This window comes from Odontesthes bonariensis, chromosome 6 (assembly GCF_027942865.1).
Source record: "Odontesthes bonariensis isolate fOdoBon6 chromosome 6, fOdoBon6.hap1, whole genome shotgun sequence".
In the NCBI taxonomy this organism is placed as follows: domain Eukaryota; kingdom Metazoa; phylum Chordata; class Actinopteri; order Atheriniformes; family Atherinopsidae; genus Odontesthes; species Odontesthes bonariensis.
Genome location: NC_134511.1, coordinates 30,721,637 through 30,745,441, shown reverse-complemented (window position 1 = coordinate 30,745,441; position 23,805 = coordinate 30,721,637). Strand labels below are relative to the sequence as shown.

The 23,805-nt window shown below is 39.8% G+C and overlaps 2 protein-coding genes and 1 non-coding gene across 8 annotated transcripts; 1 reads left to right on the top strand and 2 right to left on the bottom strand.

Moving 5' to 3' along the window:
• Positions 1–2,013: 2,013 nt before the first annotated feature.
• On the bottom strand, positions 2,014–12,875 carry LOC142382440 (cytotoxic granule associated RNA binding protein TIA1-like). 2 transcript variants are annotated; one of them, XM_075468288.1, is made up of 12 exons: positions 12,657–12,875; positions 11,806–11,902; positions 11,472–11,570; positions 10,564–10,618; positions 10,226–10,313; positions 8,727–8,802; positions 8,421–8,529; positions 8,239–8,334; positions 5,612–5,696; positions 5,141–5,279; positions 4,760–4,914; positions 2,014–3,383 (listed from the first exon to the last, which is right to left on the bottom strand). In XM_075468288.1, exons 1-12 carry the CDS (start codon positions 12,680–12,682, stop codon positions 3,245–3,247), a joined length of 1,164 nt encoding a protein of 387 aa, XP_075324403.1. In that variant the 5' UTR covers positions 12,683–12,875; the 3' UTR covers positions 2,014–3,244. The 2 variants fall into 2 exon arrangements, with proteins under 2 accessions (XP_075324403.1, XP_075324404.1); XM_075468289.1 differs by having other exon boundaries at positions 4,760–4,911.
• Positions 12,876–13,233: 358 nt separating this feature from the next.
• On the bottom strand, positions 13,234–13,304 carry trnag-ccc (transfer RNA glycine (anticodon CCC)). The gene has a single exon. It is a non-coding gene; the product is annotated as a tRNA-Gly (tRNA).
• Positions 13,305–13,749: 445 nt separating this feature from the next.
• Positions 13,750–22,736, top strand: rchy1 (ring finger and CHY zinc finger domain containing 1). Of its 5 annotated transcripts, none has more exons than XM_075468287.1 (10): positions 13,750–13,891; positions 15,042–15,161; positions 15,342–15,457; positions 15,674–15,752; positions 15,862–15,906; positions 16,005–16,063; positions 17,063–17,092; positions 21,339–21,459; positions 21,580–21,812; positions 21,974–22,736. In XM_075468287.1, exons 1-9 carry the CDS (start codon positions 13,796–13,798, stop codon positions 21,796–21,798), a joined length of 885 nt encoding a protein of 294 aa, XP_075324402.1. In that variant the 5' UTR covers positions 13,750–13,795; the 3' UTR covers positions 21,799–21,812; positions 21,974–22,736. The 5 variants fall into 5 exon arrangements, with proteins under 5 accessions (XP_075324402.1, XP_075324399.1, XP_075324401.1 ...); XM_075468284.1 differs by having other exon boundaries at positions 21,920–22,736; XM_075468286.1 differs by having other exon boundaries at positions 13,751–13,891; positions 21,580–21,830.
• The last annotated feature ends 1,069 nt before the right edge of the window (positions 22,737–23,805 follow it).

Below are 23,805 nucleotides of genomic sequence, written 5' to 3'. Positions count from 1 at the left end.
AAGAAGAGACGTGTTCAGAGACAAAAAAAGTACATTTTGCCTTGTGTTTGCCTTGAAAACTCAGTTTTCACGTGCTGACAGAATGATTGATGGTGTGAGTTATAACTTGATAAATTACAGCAAAGCCACTTAGTTTCTCCACAAAATGAAGGAAATTTGGACTGATAGTGCCATCTGGTGCACAAACCCGCATCTACAGAATTGGTTTGCTCTGTATATCCTGCAGGATTTCAGGGAATATTCAAACACCCACCTGTTTCCTGTACCGGTTACATCTTGTTGGAGGTCATGGGGGGGCAGTTATCTCAACTGCTATCGGTGAAAGTCGAGGCATACCCTGAAAAGTTCATATCAAATATTACTTCATCCATCCATCCATTTTCTATACCCGCTTAATCCAACTGTCGGGTCGCAGGGGGGCTGGGGCTTATCACAGTGGTCATTGGGCAAGAGGTGGGGTGCACCCTGAACAGGTCTCAATTCTAACTTGTCTGAGTAAAATATATCATGTCAAAAGCACTGATGAAATCTAAAGGATCACAAATCAGAGCCGCTTGCAGGTCTGGAGTATGCAGGAAGCTCTTTTTTTTGATCAGTTGTGGTAGCATACGTGTTAAATAATCAATTAAAAAGGTCAAGAAAGACAGCACAAAGGATGAGTGATGACTCATTGTATAAGTCTCAATAAGTTTTGACACTGTCAGATGTAAAAGAATACAAATAGTGTTAGCATTCCGATAACACAGCCACAGATTATAGAGGTGTGAGTTTTACAGTTTAAACCAGTGCTAAAGCTACAGAGACAACTTTGGGGACATATAAGAAAACCATAGGAGAGAGAAGAATGTGTAGTTGTAGGTGGGTGTACACCAGGTGATCGTGTTGGATTAATAAAAGTACTGTAGAGAGGAGATTACAACAAGTTTAAAAGGCCCAGGTGACATGGGAAAACTGCTATGGTAAGTGATAACGTCATTGGGTAAATCATGTAAATAAAGGAGAGTGGCTGAATCAAATCTCTTTGTAAGTTAAGTTTTATTTCAGAAATAAAAATTAAACAATCAGTTTCATTCTTTTTGTTTTCAAGCTGGAGCTCAAACAATTAAGAATGGATGGGTGCTGTTGTTTTGCTAGCTACGTCTTTGAAAATGTAAGTACCGGTAGCATAACTATAGTTGCACCAACTCTCAAAACAAGTAGTATGTCAACAAATTGGGCTTTTTGCTTCCTGTGGTGGAGACGTAATTAGGATTTATTTCAAACAATAAAGGTTTCTAAAAACTCTTTCATTCAAGAAGAAAAAACATTAAATTGCATGTCTAAAATTAACAACCCAAGACAATCACTTTCCCAGTGTTTAAAATGCAATTATGTGCACTGAATTTATGATATTTGTGTCATGCATGCTGGTTCATAGCTGTGGCCATCCGTAATATTATTAGCAACATTTTTAAGGGAATTAATCATACATCCCTGAACTTTGAAGGAACTTTTACCATTTAATCACACAATATATACTATATGTACATACTGTATTTATGCTGTCAGACAGATGAGTGAGTCTCACATGACTCTAAAATACCACCATTTACATATCATACAGTCATGAACTTTAATATTCAACATGCTAAATGAGGCCTGTAGAGTATGAGATGTAGCTCTTGGGTTTTTGACCTTGGGCTGAACTTGCTGGGACATCCACTCCTGGGAAGATTGACAGCCGTCTTGAATGTTTTCCACCTGTGAATATTTTTTCTCTGTAGAATGATGGACTCCAAATAGTTTGGAAATGGCCGAATAACCCTTCACTGATAGATGGGCAGCAACAATTGCTTCTCTGAGATCATTGCTGATGTCTTTCTACCATGGCAAACACCTTTTTAAACTATTCCACACTTCAGTTTTGTGTGACAAACTAACAAATAAATCAAGATACTTTCAGTTTTCAGACTCATTTTTATATTTAAAGCTCATTATAGTTTACAATTAAAAAAAGAAAAAGCCAACACAGTATGGTATATGTGCATTAGCATTTTAATTGGACAAAGCAAGAAAACATTGATTACAGTAGCAGAGTCATCAGTTCTCAGGGCTAACACCTTTCTAAACAAAAGGGGCTGAAAATGTCAGTAGGCACTGCCTAATTAAAAAGAGGATCTTGTCAGCTAAAAGAAACCAGCTCTGTAAGGCAACAGTTACAATGTAGGCCTCCGCATTTCTCTGGCAAAAAGAGCAAGTGTAAAGGTTGAACCCACTCAGATTTTGTTATAAAATACTGGCGTTTCAATAGATATTTAAAAAAAACATCAATTTCAAACATACACGTTCACCCTTTAACATCTAAACTGTGTTAAATTTAAGTATGCACTGCATGGCAATGCCGTTTTATCCCTGCAAGGAAGAATTCTGTGCCAGTGTCACATTTGATAGTGCCACTCTGCTACGTACAATGTTGGAGTCAGCTGTCAAATTATCAAAACAAAAACTGAAAGCAAGCACCCACAGTAAACAGTAGCATTTTACTTACATCGTTTCAAATGAATGAATGGATGGTTATTTACATGTGGCAAAAAGATTTGAGGCTGTCAGAAAGATATGAAGGAGAAATGGAATGCAAAAAGGAAACACTCTTGGTAGTCAAATTTGTCTAGTAAGTACAAGAGAGGAAAAAACTGTGCAATATTTATCTGCCCTTACAGAGAAAAAGCAGTGGCAATGATCCCTGCAATTGATCTTAATCCAAGAGAGAAAATTAGAAAAATATTTAACAGATTTCGTTCCTCAAATAATAAGTTGAGTTCACAACGGTTTCTCTAAAGAAAAAGAAAACGAAACCCCCTCTCGGTGGCTGTCACAAGTAAAGATGTGAAAATGGAAGCAAACTGTAAAACCCAGAGACAAAAAAAAAAAAAAAAAAAAAAAAAATCCAAAAGTTTCTCCTTTACAGTTTTATACTCATTTACAGTTAACTTAAAAATGGTAAGAGCCCTGGTTCATGGCCAGTCTTGCCAACCACAAAGGTGTGTAGATACCTGTGTGGGTCAAATCATTGCTCCCTGGCTCCCGTTACCTCAACTCCCCATGAAATTCCATTTACATTTCAGAGATGTCAACCTTCTCATTAGGTTCCACATCTTGTACAAAGTCTTAGTCCTGCCACAAATGGAGGCGGTGTTAAACAGCCCAGCGGGGCACCGCGCAGCCAATAAGAGACTGTTGACAAATCTCCCACCCTGCCCACTTATCAGTGTGTGGGGTATCCTGCGGCTCCCATACCCGGCTGGTTGGCTAGCATACTCCCATTCAATCCCTGTGTAGGCTCCATAACCCCACCGTTACTGATGGCGCCCATGCCAGTCCACCCAGCACTGGCCGGTAAGTGACTGCAAAAGATGAGGTAAAGAGAGGGAGAGAGGGAGAGAGACAGAAAGACAAAATGCCAGCAGGTTAGAATAGACGAGGCGAAAGGGAGCCCAAAAGATGCTTTGTATTAGAGTTACAAGAATATGGACAGGCAGGAGTGAGAACAAGAAGGCAAACAGTCATCTCAGGTTGTGAGGATGAGGAAGGTTGGGTTAAAAAAATAAAGCAACAAAAAAAAAAAAAAAAAAAAAAAAAAAACAAGAAGGAAAACAGAAAGTTGAGGGTTCTATGAAGTGACCAAAGGAGGTGTCATTTGGTTATAAATGGGTGCACAAGCAGACAAAAGGCATACAGGCTAAGCACAGCGAGCTAAATATTCCTTCCTATCCCCCTCATTAACATCGAGCAGCTGTAACCAGGAAAGAGACAGACATGCCACACAGTATATGTAGACATATGTAGACATCTTCATTTCGTAGACCACCACAGTGGGGAAATTACAGAATGCATTTTAAAGCTTTTATCATTCAGGAAATAGGACTAAATTCCAGGTTTTAGCATGAAGATTCAACAGCTTATTCAGGATAAAGTTTGAACTCAAAACAGACCATGGTCGTGTCTTAGAAACTGTGAATTAAATAATAAAATCAAACACTGCCTTCAGCTACCTCACACCTTTGTGTGGAAACTATCTGTACAGTTGTTCACCAGTGATGTTAGATCGCCAGCAACATGAGGCTTTTCCTTTATTACTCATGAGTGCACACATCTCTGCACACTGGCCATCTTAAAAACAAAATCTGAGCCATGAAGTGACACTTAACAGATCTTACTCACATACATATGCAAAACAAATTACAAAGTAAATCAAAAGAAGAAGAATGTAAAAATGCAATGACACGAACAAACAAAACAACAGAACAGCCTTGAAGCACACAGTCCTGACTCACAGTGAGCAATGTTACACTACAGGAAAGCAGGGTTCATCATCAAGTTATCCCTGGGTGCGGACAGAAGGAGGAAACTCTACACCGAATGTTATTGATATGTTCAGTCAATCATGTTTTTCTAGTTTAAAGAAGTTTGCATTGGGGCTGTGATTCAACAAACAAGAACATTTTGTAACAAACTCCTTCAGCTGTTAGGCTGTGCTGAAAATCAATTAACAACAAAATTTCAGTTCAAATCGCTGTGTGTATGTTTGTTTCTTCCTCAAGACGAGGCGAGGGGAGGAGGAAGGAGGCTGGGGGAGGGTGGGAGGCTATAGCTCCATCTCATGGCCAGAGCTGGCTCTTGCTGCCCCGGTCTTGAAGGAGGGGACTCTGGTGGTGCTGGAGTAGGAGGAGGTGGTGGTGGTGGTGGTGAAGGGGAGCCCTGTGCACACTGCGCTACTTACTTGAAGCCCTGCTGGTTCCAAGCCTGGCTGTAGACACCATAGGTGGGGACCTGCCACCCATTTGGGACATACTGGCTGATCTGGGGCCCGTTGCCGTACCACTGGCCCCACTGGCCGTAGGGCTGAGCCGCAGCAAAGCCGATCTTGTTCTGCTGCTAAGTTTAACAAAAAAAGTACGACTTAAACCTCACACAATGGTAATTTGGCATTTTGTTGTATAAACAAAAGTGCAAACTAGCAATACAAAACCACACAGAAAAAAATAAATAAATAAAATAAAAATAAAAAAAATCAATACATAAATTTGGTTACCGTTTCCTGCTGGGAATTTGAAAGATAATTACCACTATAGATGCTTTTATCTTTATCAAGTATCCTTACCTGGGGCATGGACATCTGCTGCATGGAGTTCATCATGTCTGGGGTCTCTTTACCCCAGTAGCATTTCACTATGTGGCCCTCTATTGAAGAGCCATTCACAGAGACGATGGCATGGGCTGCTGACTCATGGGAGTTAAACCTGGAGACAAATGGAGATGGAATGAGACTAAAGAAACATCTGAGGTCTGTTAGCAAACCGTGAGGTAAATTGGAATTATGGCTATTTGGAAAGCTGAACATTTTCCCAAGAAAAACTTAATTACTGCACGGAAGAAAGACCAAAACTGGTACAACAAGGAACTGCAGCAGTGAGCAGAAAAACCTGTTTGTGGACATGACTCATGCAACAACTAAGAGTATGAATACAACTTTCAATCCAGGTGCAAAGAGTTCTCACAGATTTACATGAGTCTTGTGCGGGCATAACACTGACCTTGCCTTAAAGTAGAGGGAGTTTAAGATACCACATACCTCACAAATGAATAGCCTTTGTCGGGAAAAACTCTGACTTCCATGATTTGTCCAAATGGGGAAAAGGTCTGCCTCATTAGTTGCTCTGCAGAGAGGATAAAGGACAGTTCCTGGGTAAAAACAGTTCTGGGTACAGGTCTCTTGGTGGTTAAAATTAAACACATTAAAATGAACAGACCCGAAATGATTTTGCTGCCAACATTACAGCTCTTTCGAATGACCTAACAGGGCAGTTTAACCTCAGCTAAAACATAATGACTAAAGCCGACTTCACACCAGCTGAGTAAAGTGTGTGCTGCACGAGCAGAGGTTCATTATTTTCATTTCAGCTCTTGTGTTAACACATTAGAGCTGCTCGACACACATGCTAGGCACATGCTATCTGGGGTTGGAATGTGGTAGAGACAGACTGCAAGCGTAGAAGAGTTTGAACATCTTTTTAGAGGTTAAGTTAACAGCTGAGCATGACAGAGAAACACAGATCAATTTGAAAGTCAAAACTCTTGGTTAATGCAACGTGTTCATGATCTGTGCAACAAAAGAGATGTTCGTGACTTATTATGGAAATTATCTGTCAAAGTTTAAACAAGGAAGTGCGTTGGTGTGTGCTGCTGCACACAGATGAAGATTCTCTCTGGCCAATCAGCAGTGTTTCCACATCACTGTATAATATCAACTTGGCTCGCTTGGAAACTCAGCCGATTTAGTACCAAAAGAAAAAAGTAGCAGTATCAGTTATGTGCAGTGAGGAAACAAAAAGATTCTGCAGGGTCTCCCATAACTTGGCAGCTCTCTTGCTTTCCCTTTGCAGTGTGCAACCTACAGCCAAAAAAGGCACTTTTCCCTGTTGTCCTCTTTCCATTATTTTAAGTTTTGTATGCATCTGTTATGATCAGAGCAGAACAACTGCTCATGCTGCGGCTGGAACTAGAGGTGCACCGAATATTCGGCAACCGAAAATATTCGGCCGAAAACGCAAAAAAAAACACATTCGGCTTTCGGCCGAAAGCCAAATGAGTGGCCGAATCGGAGGCCGAATAGTGGTGACGCAAAATTATCCACAGACGGTGGAGTCGACAGAACCAAAGTCATCTGTAAACTCTGCCAATATGCCGCCCATTGATTCAATGCGAGACTCCGGTTCTTTTCACAGACGCCACATCAACACCGTAGAACTAAATGTTCAAGTAAACAAAATAAAATACAACATTAGTTGTTGTAATCATTAAAGAAATAGCACTCTTAGCATTTTCGCTGGTACCAATAAATAATCAAAGTAATACTGGCCACTTTAGCTGCTTCTCAACCAGCGGCAGAGTCATTCCCCAGAGGCAATCTGCACGGTTAGAACTAGGATTCTTTAACTTACACTTCTCCTATGCATCACATTCACACAGTTACAGCAAACACCACGAAGCATGGAGTGATGAAATAAAAATAAACTAGCAGGTAACATCACGCTACAGGTGCTCTTTGGTCTCTGTGTGAAGCTCTCGGAGCTAACCGGTGCTACTTCCTGTTTTACTTGTTTCAACATAAAAGCATGTATTTCAAAATACATTTTTAAAAAACTCCTGCATTTACAGCCAAGTTGAATTGTCTTCTCACCGTAGTAGTTTCAGTCTAAAATATCACTTAAAGGCAAAACACACAAACTACAAAAAATGCTGCCACTGTTCCTGAAGGAGCAGGCTACCTAGACTCTATGCCAAAAAGGACACTCAGATAATTTGTTATATTGCATGTTTTTACATTTTTGTGTTGGAACGCTTTTATAATATGTTGTATTTTTTGTTGTTGTATGAAATGAATGAAAAAAAACCCAGAATGAATTGAAAAAGGGAATTAATTACACTTATCTCTAGTTATTAGTTATAGTTATTAGTAATAACTTTTGAAGATTTCAAATAAACATTTATTTTCTTTGAAAAACATGTCTAAACATTTATTGTAAGGCGTAGATTTAAGCAATATTTAAAAATGGTGAAAAATCTAACTTTAGATAACTTAACTGAACTGTAATATTCGGTTTCGGTATTCGGCCAAGTGATTAATTATTATTCGGTTTCGGCCACAAATTTTCATTTCGGTGCACCTCTAGCTGGAACAAAGCGTCCCTGTCAAAAGCACCAGAGCTTAAACTTTTCTATACAAAAACTGTTACCAGATAGATATTTTGGGACTTTCAGTCATCTGACTGTAGTTCTTAGTCGTCAACACTTGTTAAGCGAGGTCCAAGGGGTCATTGTTATTCACAAACGCAACAATAGACAGATGGCGAAAAAAAACCTGGTTTTGTTAGTTTGACAAACTCACAGCCACTAGTTTAGGGCTACACACACTCTCTGATTGACCCTTATTTTTATGCAAAGAGTTGCTATGATTTTCCATGACCGATCTAATGCATCAAGCCCTGAAACATATCATCCATTTCAACTCGTTGGCTCTATAAGATGAGTTGTCTAACTGCATTTGAAGCCAACTGAGACTTACTTCACAACACAATGAATGTGAGAGGACAATTGATTAAATGTAAAGAGACTGAGAAGTATATCAAATTGAATTTTGGAGAAACACAGTTTAACTACAATAGCTAAAATAACAGTGATGCTTGTAGACTTCTCTACCTGTGAGTCCTGTGCTGACTCCACCACAATACACGGTGCAGTTACTGGGGCTGGACTGACTCATCACCTCATCAAAGGATAGGTGCTTGGAGTTATCTGGCGGGAAAAACAGATAAATTCTACTGTTAACGTGTCAATTCAATATGCTCAGCAAAGAAAATCTACACATTGTGACAACCTACTTTCATAGGTGGTCTTTGGGGCAGGAGGCTTTCTTGTAGCCCAGTTGGTTCGAATCTGTCTGCCTCCTAACCACTGACCCCCCATGTGCTGAATGGCGTTCTCTGCGTCCTGGAAAAAAAAGAAAAAAAACTGGTTATCGCCATCAAGCTGGAGCCCAACAAGATTGAGTCTAAAATGCAGCCTTTTAGAAGCAGCACACAAACCACAAAACACTTCATGTAACAACAGACTATGGAGTGCGTTTCATTAAACAGGATTATATTTCTTTGAGGATCCCCGCCATTAACAGGACGATGCTTACTCACCCATTTGTTGAAGAAAGACACAAAGCCATAGCCTTTAGATTTCCCTGTAGCCATATCTTTCACAACACGAGCATCTCTGTGGACCAAAAACACCAACTTCAGCTCATCACAAACACACAAAACAACTTGATGACTCTTTCATATGAAGCGTACAGGTACAACAGCTTAGATTTATACATTAAATTGGTACCGCAACTGACATTTATTTACAATAATAACAAACATATCAGATGATTAGTTATTTTGTTAATGTTTTTTTTTTTTAGGTAGACATAAGGTAAGGAAAATGATTCCGTTTCCTTTAGCCCATGTTGATATGTTGAAAATGGACTATATAATGGACTGCTTTTATGAAGCTTTGAGTCCCAAATTTGGCTGTCTTGGTTAGTGCTGTGCGATATGGACAAAATTTTATATCCCGATAACAATATATACCGAAATACTATTTTTATATATATATATATATATATATATATATATATATATAAATAAATGAAAGGCAATTTTTGAACTTTTAATGGAAATAGCATCTGTGATTTTGCAGTGTCTACGGGACTCCGCCTTTGGTCAACGATTCGTTCAGGCTCATTTGGTGCGTTTTTTTCTTCGTTTGTGGTTTTGAGGTAGTCGCATCTTCATGCCGTCTCTGTACTGTTCTTCATGTTGTGTCTTTAAGTGATATTAGACGTGTCCGAATCGCTAGTAACGACTTTTTGACGGCATTTTTTGCAAATTACCGTTGTCTGGTCGGTGTCTGACTTTTTAAATCCAAACCAAAACCACACAATGGAATTCCGGTTCCCTCTTTTCGGCACCAATTCCTCCCTGGGTTCTGCTTCCATTGTGTTTTCCATCGTACTCCCCGCCTCTGTCATGTTGTTGCAGTAAATGAGTCTTTGCGGGTGACGTAAAAATGCTACCGCAAAGTGGTAGCGTTGATGGAGTTACATTTAGCCTTCATTCATTGTTCATACAACGTGTAATTTTAATTTTAAAAAAATATTTTTTTTTTTAAAAATTTAAAAAACACGATACAAACAATACAATAGGCTATAATCGTACGGTAGACATTTTTATATTGCACTACGACATATCGTAATATCACACAGCACAAGTCTTGGGCACCTTGGTAATTTTGGATATAGAAGCAGCCATAAAGCTAGCTGGGGTGTCTCACTGAAAAAGGTGAGGCACCAGAATACCTCTCAGAGATCCTGTATATGTTTAGTTACGAAATTATAGTCAGAAGGACAACAGGCACACTGATCAGAAGGAGCAGTTCATGCTAATGACAACATAGTGCCTTCAGGGAAGAATTTACTGAGTTAATATTTCATGAGAGAATTTTCAAAATGGAAGATCTGTTGGAGCCAGAGACGTTTTACAACCCCTGCCAACCATTGCCACTGCAGGCCGCGTGTCTTCCGGGTATCAGAGCACAGTCTGTCCTTAATTTAATCATTTTCAAAAAAAATTGTAAATGTTAGCTTGAAACTTACGATATCCTGCCAAATGGACCAAAGGCTGCTTTAACATCTTCTGTGGTTATTTCTGGACTGAGGTCTCCCACAAAGACATGAAAGTGATCTGTAGATATAAAAAATGTTTAGATCCGTCATGTGTTATGAGACACAATCAGCTTCGAAGAGTCTTATTTCATGCCTAAAAAAAAAAATAGGGAAAAAAAACAAACAAACAAAAAATCCCAGCAAAGCAAGTTTGTAAATAAACTTTTGCTGCGATGCAACGTCAGCCTTCCCATTTATTCAATATTTCTGAACTTCAGACTTTCTAGTGTGAGCGTGCACATTCCCAGTGAAAAGGCACTTGTACTTACTACTCGTGTCTTTTTTCTGGCTGGTTGGCGTTGTGGCCCAGTTGACTTTCACCTCCTGCAGACACGGGCAGAGAAAGAACAGGGCAGGTGGGGTATGTTTACATCATTAAGTCAAACCTCCACTGTAAAAGGTGAATAATCTAAAGGCAAATGTAAAACTAACTTGTTTCTATGCATTTTAAAATGGGGAAAAAAAGAGCTTTGTGAATAACATCTTAAGCTCTTAAATCTTTCAACATACAAGTACAACTTAGATATGTTACAAGGAGGGGCATCAATCCAATCTAGCAGCACTGTATTCAAAGGCATGAGCCAATAGCAAGAAGTATACGTGCTAATAGTTCATTATTAAGGATACAGTTGTCATAAACAGAGTGGTTTCACAGATGAATGCCAAAACCATCTGAGTTCTTGCTTTATGTCCAAAAAGTGAAACACTTTCATATCCTTTTATACGGCTCTGTGGTTTTTAACGTTTTAGATTAAAATGTTAATGGTGTGCTGCACTGTTCTAAATAACCTGGCTTTATAACCTTCTTCTAAGGCTATGTTTAGACCTCTTTGGAACTACAATTAGGTCCTTCATTTCTCTTCTCAAGCCTTACTTTGCTTAAAACATTCAAGCCACAAAAAGACAAGTCATACAATTGAAGCCTAGGACACATGAACACATCTCCAGACCTTTCATTTTTAGAGGTCATAAAAGAAACAGCTTAACCAGAAAAAAAAAGTGATTTTCTCCCTGGATCCAGTAGCTTTCCCTAGCCATTGAGCATATCCTCTCTAAGTAATACAACCTCCATGTAAGCAGAACAGTAGTTTTATGTTTGTTTATAGAAAGCACACAGCCTACATTTCCAATCCAAAGCCCACCCAAGCCCACTCACCCTGTAGATACGATAGCTTACCTTACCCATTATTTTCCTTCCATTCATGGCTGCCAATGAGGCAGCAGCATGCCTGTGGTCATAAAACTCCACAAAGCAGTATGGATCATTTCCAGCCGTCTGTCAATGGGAAAATAAGATTGATATCAAGACAACAGTTCAACCACTCCACAATGATAAGAGCCACCTACTGATGATTAATCTATACTAACAAAATACATTCACACATGAGTATAATTTTGTACTTTGACTTTTAGGAGTATTATGACCAGAATAACAACCTTTCAGTAAATTGCTAATTGTCAGTTCTTACAGTTTATATATCCATATACATGCATGAAAGAACAACACTCACATCAACTATCATTTTACAGCTCTTGCAGGGTCCTATCTGCGTGAAGACTTGCAGAATGAGAGGCTCGGTGACATCCCTGGACAGATTCCCCACATACCTGCAAGCAAAAGGCGAGATAGGCGAATTGAGTCTTTGTGAAACAGGAAGTAGCGTGCAAACAAAGGCTAGTATGCCGGGCTAGCAAGAACCACAACAATTCATGATATGAACACACAACTAACAACGACAAGTGACTTAGCACAACTAGGGGATATTTTGTGTTATAAAAAAGAGCTAGAAGCCAGTCCCCCGTTTACTAGAGGTGTCCCGAGCACTCACTCCGAGCGTTGACGTGGCTCATCTGCTAGCTAGCGTAAGATTTAGCTAGCCGGTTCAAACGGGCCTCTGGCTAAGTGCTAGTAGCAAACGATACATTACAAAATGAAGATAACTCATTTAAGGTCAACAAAATGCTTATCTGTTGTTAATAACAGACCACAGCTAGTATTAATATAGCTAAGATTTCAGTGAAATTAAATAAAGTAACGTGCTATGGTCTGCATTTGTAGCTAGTGATAGCTGGTACAAGCTAGCTACTCAGTTTCATTTTCATGCGAGTTACGGTTCAGTCTATTTATGCAGCTAAAGCAAACAAAATTGTATGTTCATATCGAAATGTATAGTTGTTATGACACTCGGAGAGGTTATCATCGTCTACATTAAATTGTGATTAAAATTAAGAGGCCTCGTAAGTCTACACGAAAAGGGTTTATAGCGTTTAATTGAAACAACAACGTGGAAACGTAACGGACGCGCAGAAACTAGACGAAGCCAACGCATTCCTGGACATAGACAGGCCCAACGTTACTCACAAGGTTCTGGGTTGATCGTCCTCCATCGTCAAGATTTAGTGGTCACGTCCAGACAGGTCTTTAGTCCAATGACATACAAATGGTTTGTACTGAACTTGAGCGACCGTGAACGTAAAGACTATATCTTCTATTCAGTGATAAGTCCGTGGGAGATTGTGTTCTCACTCACACCACGGACAGCCTGAGTCTGATGCAAACAATAGGAAGTTGAAGATGGCGGAGAAGCGGCGTCAGCAGCGTCAACCTGGGTGCGTGTTAAAATATAGCAACAATCTAGCGTTCCTTTTCCCACTCAAAAATGTGCTTCCACATCTGCTTGTCAAAAGCTTCGCACATAAAACGTTACCATCAGCTTTAAAAAAATATTTCATATTAACCAATGTGTGCTCTTTACTAAACTGAGTACAATGGAAACTCTACTGGACAGGTGTTAAAATTGTTTTAAAGACTAAATTAGCAGTTTGAGTATTATATTTAATTTTTGTTCAGATTATTATTTTAAGATTATTTCAGAAAATCCACTGCAACAAAAAAAAGAACTAAACGGTTTTTGCCTTAACCGGTTATAAAAATTATGTGCGCCGCCCGGGAATCGAACCCGGGTCGCAAGAATGGGAATCTTGCATGATACCACTACACCAGCGGCGCAATCGAAGTGAATCTGTGAAACGTCATAAATGTATTAAAACACAAAGCTTTCCGCCATGTTATAGGTTTATGTGTTGCAACTTTACATTAAAGGATACCGTATTTCAGTGACCCAAAAGAGGGTAGTGTTAGAAAACGAACTTAATTGAGGAAAAGCCAAATCAATCCTGAGAAAAGGCGTGGAGGTAGTTGAGCAGTAGGCTACCTGGGAGTTTACCTGGACACTCTCTACATAACATAGTGTTCAAACAATGGAGTGTGTCAAAACCCGCTATAACCACGCAAGACGGCTTATAATTCTTGTTAAAAGGTAAAAAATACTACAATGAAACAATATATGTAAAGTATTTTTTCTATTTAATTTCTTGTCATAGGTTGCACATACGCATTTCGCTTCACACTCGACTACAGAAGGTGGCGGTAATGAGTTTTTCAAGATGTTTGCCAACCACCGCAGAAGAAAGGGAAAAAAATCAAGTGGGGAGGGTCAGATGAACACGTCTCATGCGTATGGAGATCCTAATGTTAGAGGAAACATGGCAGTACCAGATGGCTGTGAGCATTATGTTCGCAGCTGTTTATTGAAAGTGAGTAAAATGTATTAAATTATCTTGAATTTGTAACAGTATATGGGCCTTAGCTGTACTGCTGCAGCGATTAGCATTAGCAGTAACCACCCGCAGCTAGCTAGTTAGTTACTGAAACGCTGTTTGGAATCGAGTCTGTGATATAATATTATAATGACCTATAAGTGTCTTGGTGTTGTGTTTCATAAATATTTGCTTCACAACAATTAAAAGATGTTTGAGGGCTTCAAAGGTATCTGTATTTAATTGTTTGCCAATTTAGCTTACTACCGACCATGTCGGTAAACAACACTTGGCAGCTAGCCGTTTAAAATGACAGCAATACGATGAAAAAGCAACTAAAATAATCTTTTACATCTTACACACCTATTGCGTGAACAGAACAAAAAAAAAAAAAACTATGGCTGGGACTACAGCAAGGTATAAGCATCACCTGCGATTTGTATTAATGTCTTTTTAATTCAAATTTCTAAAATCATTGTCCCGGGGACAATCAGCAGCTTCTTATGGGGATATGGTGAAGAGGTCTATGATTTTAGGTTTTTCAGTTATAGTTTTTATTTTTTTGCTGCGTTTGCTGTCATGATGAAAAAGTGGTTTTTCCAATTTGTCAAAAAGTATCAGTTTAACTCGTCTTTGAACGGAACAAAAGGTATTTTTCATTAATTGCCGCCATTTGCCATGTTTTTCTTAAGAAAAAAAAAGTCAATGCAAAATAGTTTAGACAACATATAGGTGATGAATAAGTGAGTGATTATTTCCTTGTGTAATCCACAAAAATCACACGCAATGTTCTATTTAAATCTTCTTAGAATATGCTTTACAAGTTATCCTCAGTGTGCAAAGAGTTTTCTTTTATTTTATTGACAATTAAATATTTAGTATTTGCTTAGTATTTGTGCAAAATTCACTGAGCTTTTTTCCAATTCAAGTCACCATATATAGTGAACCAGTATATTTGTAGTGGTGAGACACTTTCCTCCCTAAGAATGCACACAATTTGTTTATTGTTACCTTGTTTTTGTGAGAATATTCAACTCACCAATTACTCTTTCTCCAATCTGATGACCGATTTCAGTCAAAATTAAAGTCTGCCAAAAACGTGTGATATGTAAAGGATTGACTGTGTGCATGTTTGTATGTGCTCCAGGCCCCTTGCTGTGGTAAACTGTATGTGTGTCGGCTGTGCCACGATGCAGAGGAGAACCACCAGATGGATCGCTTCAAAGTCAAAGAGGTGCAGTGCTCTGAGTGTCAAACCCTGCAGCAGGTAAATGAAAAGACAACTGTGGCGGACAGGTTGCAGCTCAGATGAAGCAACACCATTCAGCGGTCATAAATGTAGCCTTTTGCCCTTTCGTCTTTGTCTTGTGTGCCAGTAAGTCATGATTGTCTCTCATAAATGGGTGGGGGGGGAAACTGGTTCTAATATTGGGTGTTTTTCTTCTAGGCACAGCAGGCATGTAAGCAGTGCCACAGGCAGTTTGGGGAGTATTACTGTGACATTTGCCACTTGTTTGACAAGGATAAGAAGCAGTACCACTGTCAGCCTTGTGGAATATGCAGGTGAGAAACGATAGAGGTCACGTACCATAAACATGTATTGATAGCTTGTTACAGTTTAAATGTAATCACCTTGTAACCTTGGTAGAAGATAACTGCAATGATATTGAACTTTGGGGAATGTTCTGAAGGTGAGTGTAAGTTGCACTCTAATATTTTGTAAACAGTAACTGAAGATAAAATCTCAATGAAAGGGTTTTTGTTTTTTTTCCTCTGCAGGATTGGACCAAGGGAGAAGTACTTTCATTGCGAGAAGTGCAATTTGTGTTTAGCCCAGGATCTGCAAGGAAACCACAAGGTGATTCCGACCGTGCACCTGTTCCAGACTCGCTCGCACCACATGGGCACATTTTAACGAGCAAACTGTCATCACTGCTTTCATTCACGGTTATTCTTTTATGTTTCAGTGTGTTGAAAATGTATCAAGGCAGAACTGCCCGGTGTGCATGGAGGTAATGACACACAAAGTGCATATGGGGAGAGGGAGGTTGGATTTTAACGTCCTAAACTCTACTTGGTGTGATTAATTTTTTTTCTGTTTTTCATTAAGGATATTCACACGTCCAGAATCGGCGCCCATGTTCTGCCATGTGGCCATCTTTTACACAAGTATGACTCACTTTTCTCATCGGTCAGGAACATTTGTAGTCTGTGGTTTTGGTTTTTTGAGTAAGAACAGAAAGCACGGATTTGCAAATCATTTAAACCCCACGTTTAATAGAAAATGACACAAAGACAAAATCTCAAATGTTGCAGCTGAGAATTCTAATTTATTTCTTTGTTATTTCTGATGCCATCATAACACTCCGGAAAGGTTGAAACAAGAGCTATATTTGACTGGTAAAGGGTCGTTCCATGGAGATGAACTCCCCGGCCTTATTCACCCAGATGTCATGCTAAGAAACAGCCATGCTTCTGAAGTGAAGATTAGTCTGTGAGCCCAGAAACACTTTGGAATTGTCACTGAACACATTTCATTGCTGTGACTCTACATTACAAAGACACAAACATTGGAAGGTTGAGACATGCCGTCACCTTTTCTAAGCCTAAGACTGAGTTTAAGTAGGGAACTGACCTGTGGTGTGCTGAATAATGAGCGTTACTTTGCGCTTAAGAGGACATGGGTCCTCTGGCTTGTTATCAGCTCAAAAGCCAGCATTCGTGATGGTCTGGGGGATGCATTGGGACACGTAGCTTGAGTAAGTTGAAGGCATCAGAAATGCTGAATGGGAAGTCCAGATTTCTTTTATCAGAAGGACAGCAGTTGATGGAGAAATGAAGCAACCCCTTTGGAAACGTATCCTTATCTCAACTTTTTAAAAATGCATTCCAAATTACAGATAATAAATAAATCAAACAAAATATCTTAATTTCAACATTTGATATGTTGTCTTTGTGCTACTTTCTGTCAGATTTATGGTTTAAATGATCTGAGAATGATTGCATTTTGCCTTTATTTCTGTTTTACTCTACATTTTACAACTTACAGTTTCTTGGAAACTGAGTTGTATGTATCCCAGTTTTAACACATCTTGTTATATCTGTTGTGCTTTAACTTCAGTTGCTTGAGATCTATTATTAATTTGTGTTTCCTCATGTTCTCCACAGGACCTGCTTTGATGACATGATCAGAACAGGGTATGTCTATTTACATAGTCCGTTTTTCTCCATTTAGCTGTTGTGAAACTTGGAGTTGAGTTTCCTTTCAGAAAAATTAGACCATCTTTATCTGCTTTTCAGTAGAACACGTGTTCTAACAGTGTTTTTTTTTTTTTTTAAAGATTTAATCTAAACATTGATCCTCTATTTACTTGTTTAAAGTTTATGTAACAATTAGGGCTGGGACTTTAGCGCGTTAATTTCAATTAATTAACTATACACATATTAGCGCGTTAAAAAAAATAATGCATTTTAATCGCACACTATAATATTTTATTTTTTTTTTAAATACAGTCGGATGGAAGCGTCGACAAGAGCGTGGTTGTGTGCAGATTATGCAACAAGGAATTCGCGTATCACAGCAGTGTATCAAGCCCAGAGGTGGCGCTAAGGGGTTGCTTGCGGTTGCTATAGCAACCCCAAGAATGTGCTCAGCAACCCCATAGCTACCCCAACTTTGGGGCTAGAGGCAGGTTTACTGCTCACAAAGAACAGAAGTGCAGTGCAGTGCAACAACGACAACAATATTAAGAAGTAAAGAATCACGTATGTTGCTGCGTGGTAGCCTATCCCCGTTTTTCGTTCTTTAGCTGATAAATATACATATGGAAAGGTATAAAACACCAGCTTTACTGGTGAAACGGCTATCCACATTGTTCCTAGATCTACAGTAGCTGTGCTGATGTCATTCTACAGTCAGCCAATCACGTCTGTTCTAAATTACCCGGGGAAATCGGAGGTCTAAAATAATATTTCCATAAAGCAGATTTATGAGATAAATAGAAGCCCTATTTAATTGTATTCTCAGTTTAATTCGTTTTTGAATAGTCATATGTTACAGTTTTCCTCTCATTTTAGCACCCATTCACTCATAACATAGCTAAACTGCAATTCTAAATGGGGGGGTGCTGTTTTGACTAGCAACCCCTCACATTCATGCAGCAACTGCATAGCAACCCCAACGAAAAGTCGCTGGCGCCGCCGCTGATCAAGCCTCAAATATCACCTCAACGCTAAACATGTAGCAGCTAGCGTGGAAGCTAACGGGGGCCCAATGCAGCTTAACATCAAAGATTCTATATACTGTGTTTTCATGCATGCTACATTCAGATTTCAAATAGGGATATGTTCTGTGTTTGTTGAAATATTGTTGAAAATGTTAATTTTCTGAAGGATAAAGTATATGCGATTAAAATGCGATTAATTACGATTAATTAATTTCAAAGCCTGTAGTTAACGCGATTAAAAATTTTAATCGAGTCACAGCCCTAGTAACAATACATAAATACAAAGTTCTATTAAAAATGCAGCCATTGCTGTGTAAATGGAGCTTCTGCCTGTGGCTAATTTACAGTCCTTGTCACTTTTTTAGGTTTTTAAGGGAAGTATTCTTCAAACAAACAGAAAAAAAAAAATAGAAATAAAAAATGGATGTAATCTTGCATGTTTTTGTAATACATTGCAACAACCGTTCGTACGCACAGATTTGTTCTTAAAGCCTCTAGCATGGTTGCTGCGTCGGCTAGCACAAGCGGTGTTGATGAAGTTCTGATTTTGTGCCGGATATATATATATGGTGGCGCAAGTCGATGCGCCAGTAGTTGCAATTTTCTCCGTCACAGAGGTGTCGCTGCTACGTGAAGGTTACCGCTACTCTACAACCACGAAAGTGGAGAAGAAAACAATGCCACTGTAGCAGGAACACTGTCATCAATGATACTGCTGCAGTATCTGGAAGATGAAATGCTTAGTGTGTTTCTGTGTTTCACGAAGTTCGTGAGCCAAGACAATTCAGTCAATAGAGGTGAAGGTCTGAAGCCCCCGGCATCACCACTTCGAGTCTCTGCCCTCTTCTTTGACTTCACGTATCTGTCCCATAGCTTCTTCCACACATTCTTAAAGAACTCTCCCTCTTTCCCCAAAGTTCTGCCAATCTTTGTCCACGAGCTTTGGGAGTTTATGTGCTCCCTGTGCTGTTTCACTGCAGTTTCGTACAGGTGCCTGTACAAACGCACCTCCTGACTGAGCCGGTCTCAAATTGGTCCATCCGGTTTGTCATTCTCTGCGCAGCCAAGTTACAAAATTTGACTTGTTCACGACAACGCACTGCGCCGTCTTTTCAAGGCAAGCGCCAGGCCTGAAACGTCATTTTGACGTCATGTGTCAGCTGCGCCGTGAGCGGCGCGTCAACTGTAAATCCATCTTAAATCGTGTGTACGAGTGATTTAAGAGAATTTGCGCATTCACCAATCTTTTCGTATTTTACGTTTTCTTTCAGGTACAAACAGAATTTACAAGTGATCCAGACCTGTCGTAGGAGTTTCGTAAAATAGTCCGCTGTTATTCCAATCAAGTTTGCTTGACTAATGGATTGTATATTTGAAGCAAACGTAAATAAATATATACATTATACCCCATAATGATGCTGAGATTATTCTGTTTGACTTAAATTATGCACTAATTGAAGGTTAATTCGACTGTATATAATAAGGTCAATGGGAAGCGTAACCAACGACTGACTTGCTAATTTTGGATGCCTTAGCGAAACACGCCGATCAAACCCAATTCCACCACACGTCCAGGTCCTCACCACCCTTTGATTTTTGGCCACTGGAACCTTTCAGAGGGAGATTGGAGACAGATCGAGGGTGTCCCAGTCCTCTATGAGTCGTGCGCTCTCCTTGGTCATCAAAACTCTCATCAGATTATCACCCATGGTGCATCAAATTCCCATACACCGCTGTCCAACAAGTACAAATTAAGATTCATGCAGTGGCTGGACTGCCAAACATAATTGGAGCACTAACCTACATACATATTCGCATCAAAGCACCCGTGCCGTTGTGGAGTGCACTGAGCTGAAGGCCAGGTGGGTGTGTCTCAATACAACAGGGGGCAAACTGCTCTATAGCCCAGAGAAGGCATGCCAGATTTGCACAATATTGCCATGAACGAGGGTCTCCTACTACCTGAACCAGCCCAGGCAGACCAGAAGGTGTGGTGCCAGAAGACCCCCCTCATGGACCGTCCCATCGAAGTGCCATCATGATGAGGCAACAACTGATTGCACGGCTTTAGTGGCAGTCACCGAGCGCCTGGCCATGGCGAGACGTTTTGTTTTTTTTTTTGGGGGGGGGGGGGGGTTAAGCCATTTTCATATCAAACCATTACTTTTTTTATTTTGGTGACATTACGAACTACAGGTGACAGAATTAACAGCACTCATAATTGCTTCCCATTTCTTAGCTTTAGCAGGTCCTGTAATTCCACTGCTGACACTGCTAAAAATGACAGATTTTCCTTTTTGGATCTCTGAAAGCAGAACTTCAATCTCAGAGCCCCTAAAGTTGTTCTTTATGTGCCTTGATGCCATTCTCATGATTCAACACTCAACACTTCCTGGCACAGCAAGCACTTTAATGGTATAATTTTGGGCGTGGAGTATGCAAATCTACTATCCTCGTGCACGTGCACTTAAATACGCACGGGTGGCATTCATCATTTACGCAGGTCGTTAACACACTTTTCCGAAGTTAAGAGCATTTGTTGAATCTGACGTGGTGTCTTATTTTAGAATAAAAATACAAAAATGTTCTTGCATGAGGCCCACTGTTTCTAAGTGTTCACAGATCTGTCTGTTTAAGCCATTGTTTCGCTTCATAACATGAAAGCTTTGAGGTTTGTTTTAGTTTGTATTTCTGTTGGTAAAATGTTCCAAATCTCAGGATGTTTTAATGAAAAAGAAGATTGTGCACATTTTACCTTTCACTGCAGAGTATTTACATCTAACCAGCTCTGGAGTAAGGTCATGGATACGTTTACGAATTATCTTTCTAAATTAAAAGCTTCTGAAAAAGCTTAAAACAAAACGACAACCAAATGTTTTAACCCGTCTGCTTTTTCAATTTCTTTCTGAATAATTTAAATAGTAACATTGACTTTGTGTCTGATTGTAAAGCACATTGAAACAGTTTTTGTACAGTTTAGGAACAGAAAATGAATCGTAAGCCACCATTTGCTGAATCAGTAACTCTGTGGCCTGTTGTTGAGACTTTGTCACACACATGATAGAATAGATGGAATAGAACAGGCCTAATGTTTGAACTAGAGTTTAAATACATATGGTTACTAACCTGCTGTATGTTTGGATTTACAGGGACCAGGTTACTGCAGTGTTAAGGGCCCCAAATGATTCCTGCCACCCTTTTTTCTGTGTTTGTTTCAGAGCATATCGGTGCCCTCTGTGTATGCATTCTGGTTGGGACATGAAGGACCACTGGGATCAGATAGACAAAGAGGTTGCTCAATCACCAATGCCCCCTGAATACCAGGGTGTTACTGTCAAAGTAAGACCTCAATAATCCAATAAATAGCATGACATGCTCAATATTTGATTTAGTTTGGATAATGTATAAGAAAGTTTTTTGTAACCCAGAAAGCATTGTTTTCATTCTTTGTCACTATAGGTTATATGTAACGATTGTCAAGCCCACTGCACGGTGCCTTTCCACGTGTTGGGGATGAAGTGCACTGGCTGCGGGTCCTATAACACGGCACAGGACGGAGGACTGATCCAGCAGCAGCAGCAGCAGCAGCAGGAGGAGGAGGATAACGAGAATGAAGCTGAAACAGACCCGGAGCCAGAGCAGCAAGATCAACAGGAGTCCCCTCTGCCACATCAATAGTACCTGCCCAGCTGGTGGGGATGACATTTACTGTATGTCTCTGACATCTGACTGGTACTCTTAAATTCAAACTTAGATCCAGTGTAACAATAGACTGAGCCAGTGTTTTGAATTTGTACAGATCAGGAAAAAAAAGGAAATCCATCTATTTTGTGCACCTGCTTTGGCTCCTCAGCTCTGCCATCTATCCCATCATGCAGCGAGCGAGATGAAGGAGACACAGTGGAGAGGCTGCCAGTCAATCGCAAGACTTTCTACACTGACAGTTTGGACCTACATGCCTTTAGACTGTGCTAGGAAACACCACAATCCTGAACAACTGAGTCCTGAACAACCCAGGAAGGTCCTGTGACCGTCGACTGTGTGGCAGCTGTGACCACTTGGGACAATTTGAAGCGTATCTGATGGGTTTAGGGAGTGTGGCCAATGTTGTTAACTACTGTCACGAAAAAAAAAGTGTCTGTCATTTATACACTATTTTTGGAAATGTGCTCTGCACAGTTTCACGAGTGTGAGACATTAGAAGCTTGTATTCTTTGGCTGAGTGTTTACTCCACTGGCAGTTTAATATATAGTTGTTCAAATACAACTTGTGTTTTAATTTAATGTAAAAGCCTCCTTTGATTAAAAGTACTTGATTGAAAAATAACAAACAGAACTTGAAAGTATCTAAATACTTAGCTTAGTTTGTCTATACTTTCTTAAAACAGATCCTAACATTAATTTTTGGTGAAACTGAAATGAAACAATACATTTCAGGTATAAACTTAGTGAGATAGTTCCATCTACAGTGTATGCTGATTCTTTACTGCTCATTAACTCAACACTGTGACAAAAGTTCCTGAATTCCAGGATCATTCATCCTTTGGAGTATGTGCCATCTGCAGGTGTCAGTGATTGTAATGCGAACCCTCCATTAAACATGAGCATTCTTTAAATCTGTTCGAAACAATTTTATTGAAGGAAAAAGAAAAACATGTAAGCACATTGTCCTTTTTTTTTTTTTTTTTTTTTTCAGCCAAGGTGTCGGTTCTGCATGTAAAAAAAAAAAGTCAAATTTCACTATTACAAGAGTTCAAATATGTTTACATGACATTCATATACAAAACTGCTACCAGTCAACATCAAAAGCAAGATGCTGTTTGGATGTTTCCAAATCAACTTGTTTACACACAGCGATCAGCTGGCAACAGGGAATAACAGGCAGCTTCTGTTGGGGTCAGATGTTGTCTCCTCTAGGTGGAGCTGGCTCAGGGGTTGTGAACTGGATTGTAAAACCAAAAGGCGCATCAGTGTTGCCAATGGGGATTTTCAAAGGTGTGGCTGTGGAGAGTGATAGAGGTGTTGGGGGTGGAGCAGCAGTCATGTGGTGTGTGTTGGTGATGTTTGTTTTTGTCCTGCTTGCGATTATATCGAGGTGCAGTGAGGCTTCTGGTGCAACCTGCACCATGTTGGCATCAAAGTCCCCACCCAGGTCAGCTTGAGAAGGATCATCTGGTATGATTTGTGAAATGGTGGCGGTTTGTGGGTCTTCAGGATGGGGTGGGCTCGACATATCCGTTGTTGCTGAAGAGGGGAGGAGAGCGGTGTTCAGTGAGTCAGTCTCCACAGCATTTGGTTTGTCCGTCTCTGTAACCGCCGCCTGCGTGGGTCCAAAGTGAGAGGCCCTCTCCTCTGATGACCTGGACTCGCTGGACTCTGCAGAATCCTCGCCCACACTGAGACACACCTGTTTTAAAAAATACAAAAAGTCCCAATCCCATTTATATTTATTTACAATTTTAAAATGAAGTAATAGATAGGTAAAATCACTCACTGGTTTAGATGCTACTACAGTCACCATGAAGAAAGCCCAAAGTGTGGGCCCCAGAACTGCCATCGTGGTCTTTTCTACATTTACAGAAACAGATAGTATAAGCACTGTTTCATATTATTTTCAGGTATTATCAGCTTCCAATATATGTTGCAGAAAAAGAAAGAAGCACAAAAAACATCCCACATACAGCT

Excerpts from the sequence above, each read along its gene's own strand:
- LOC142382440 (XM_075468288.1), bottom strand. The coding sequence starts at position 12,682 with ATGGAGGACGATCAACCCAGAACCTT. Across the intron at positions 11,903-12,656 it reads GACGATCAACCCAGAACCTT|GTATGTGGGGAATCTGTCCA; the intron begins GTGAGTAACGTT and ends TTTTGCTTGCAG. Across the intron at positions 5,697-8,238 it reads AGTCAGCACAGGACTCACAG|AGCAACTAATGAGGCAGACC; the intron begins GTAGAGAAGTCT and ends TCCTCTCTGCAG.
- rchy1 (XM_075468287.1), top strand. The coding sequence starts at position 13,796 with ATGAACACGTCTCATGCGTATGGAGATCCTAATGTTAGAGGAAACATG. Across the intron at positions 13,892-15,041 it reads TTCGCAGCTGTTTATTGAAA|GCCCCTTGCTGTGGTAAACT; the intron begins GTGAGTAAAATG and ends TATGTGCTCCAG. Across the intron at positions 15,753-15,861 it reads ATCTGCAAGGAAACCACAAG|TGTGTTGAAAATGTATCAAG; the intron begins GTGATTCCGACC and ends TTTATGTTTCAG.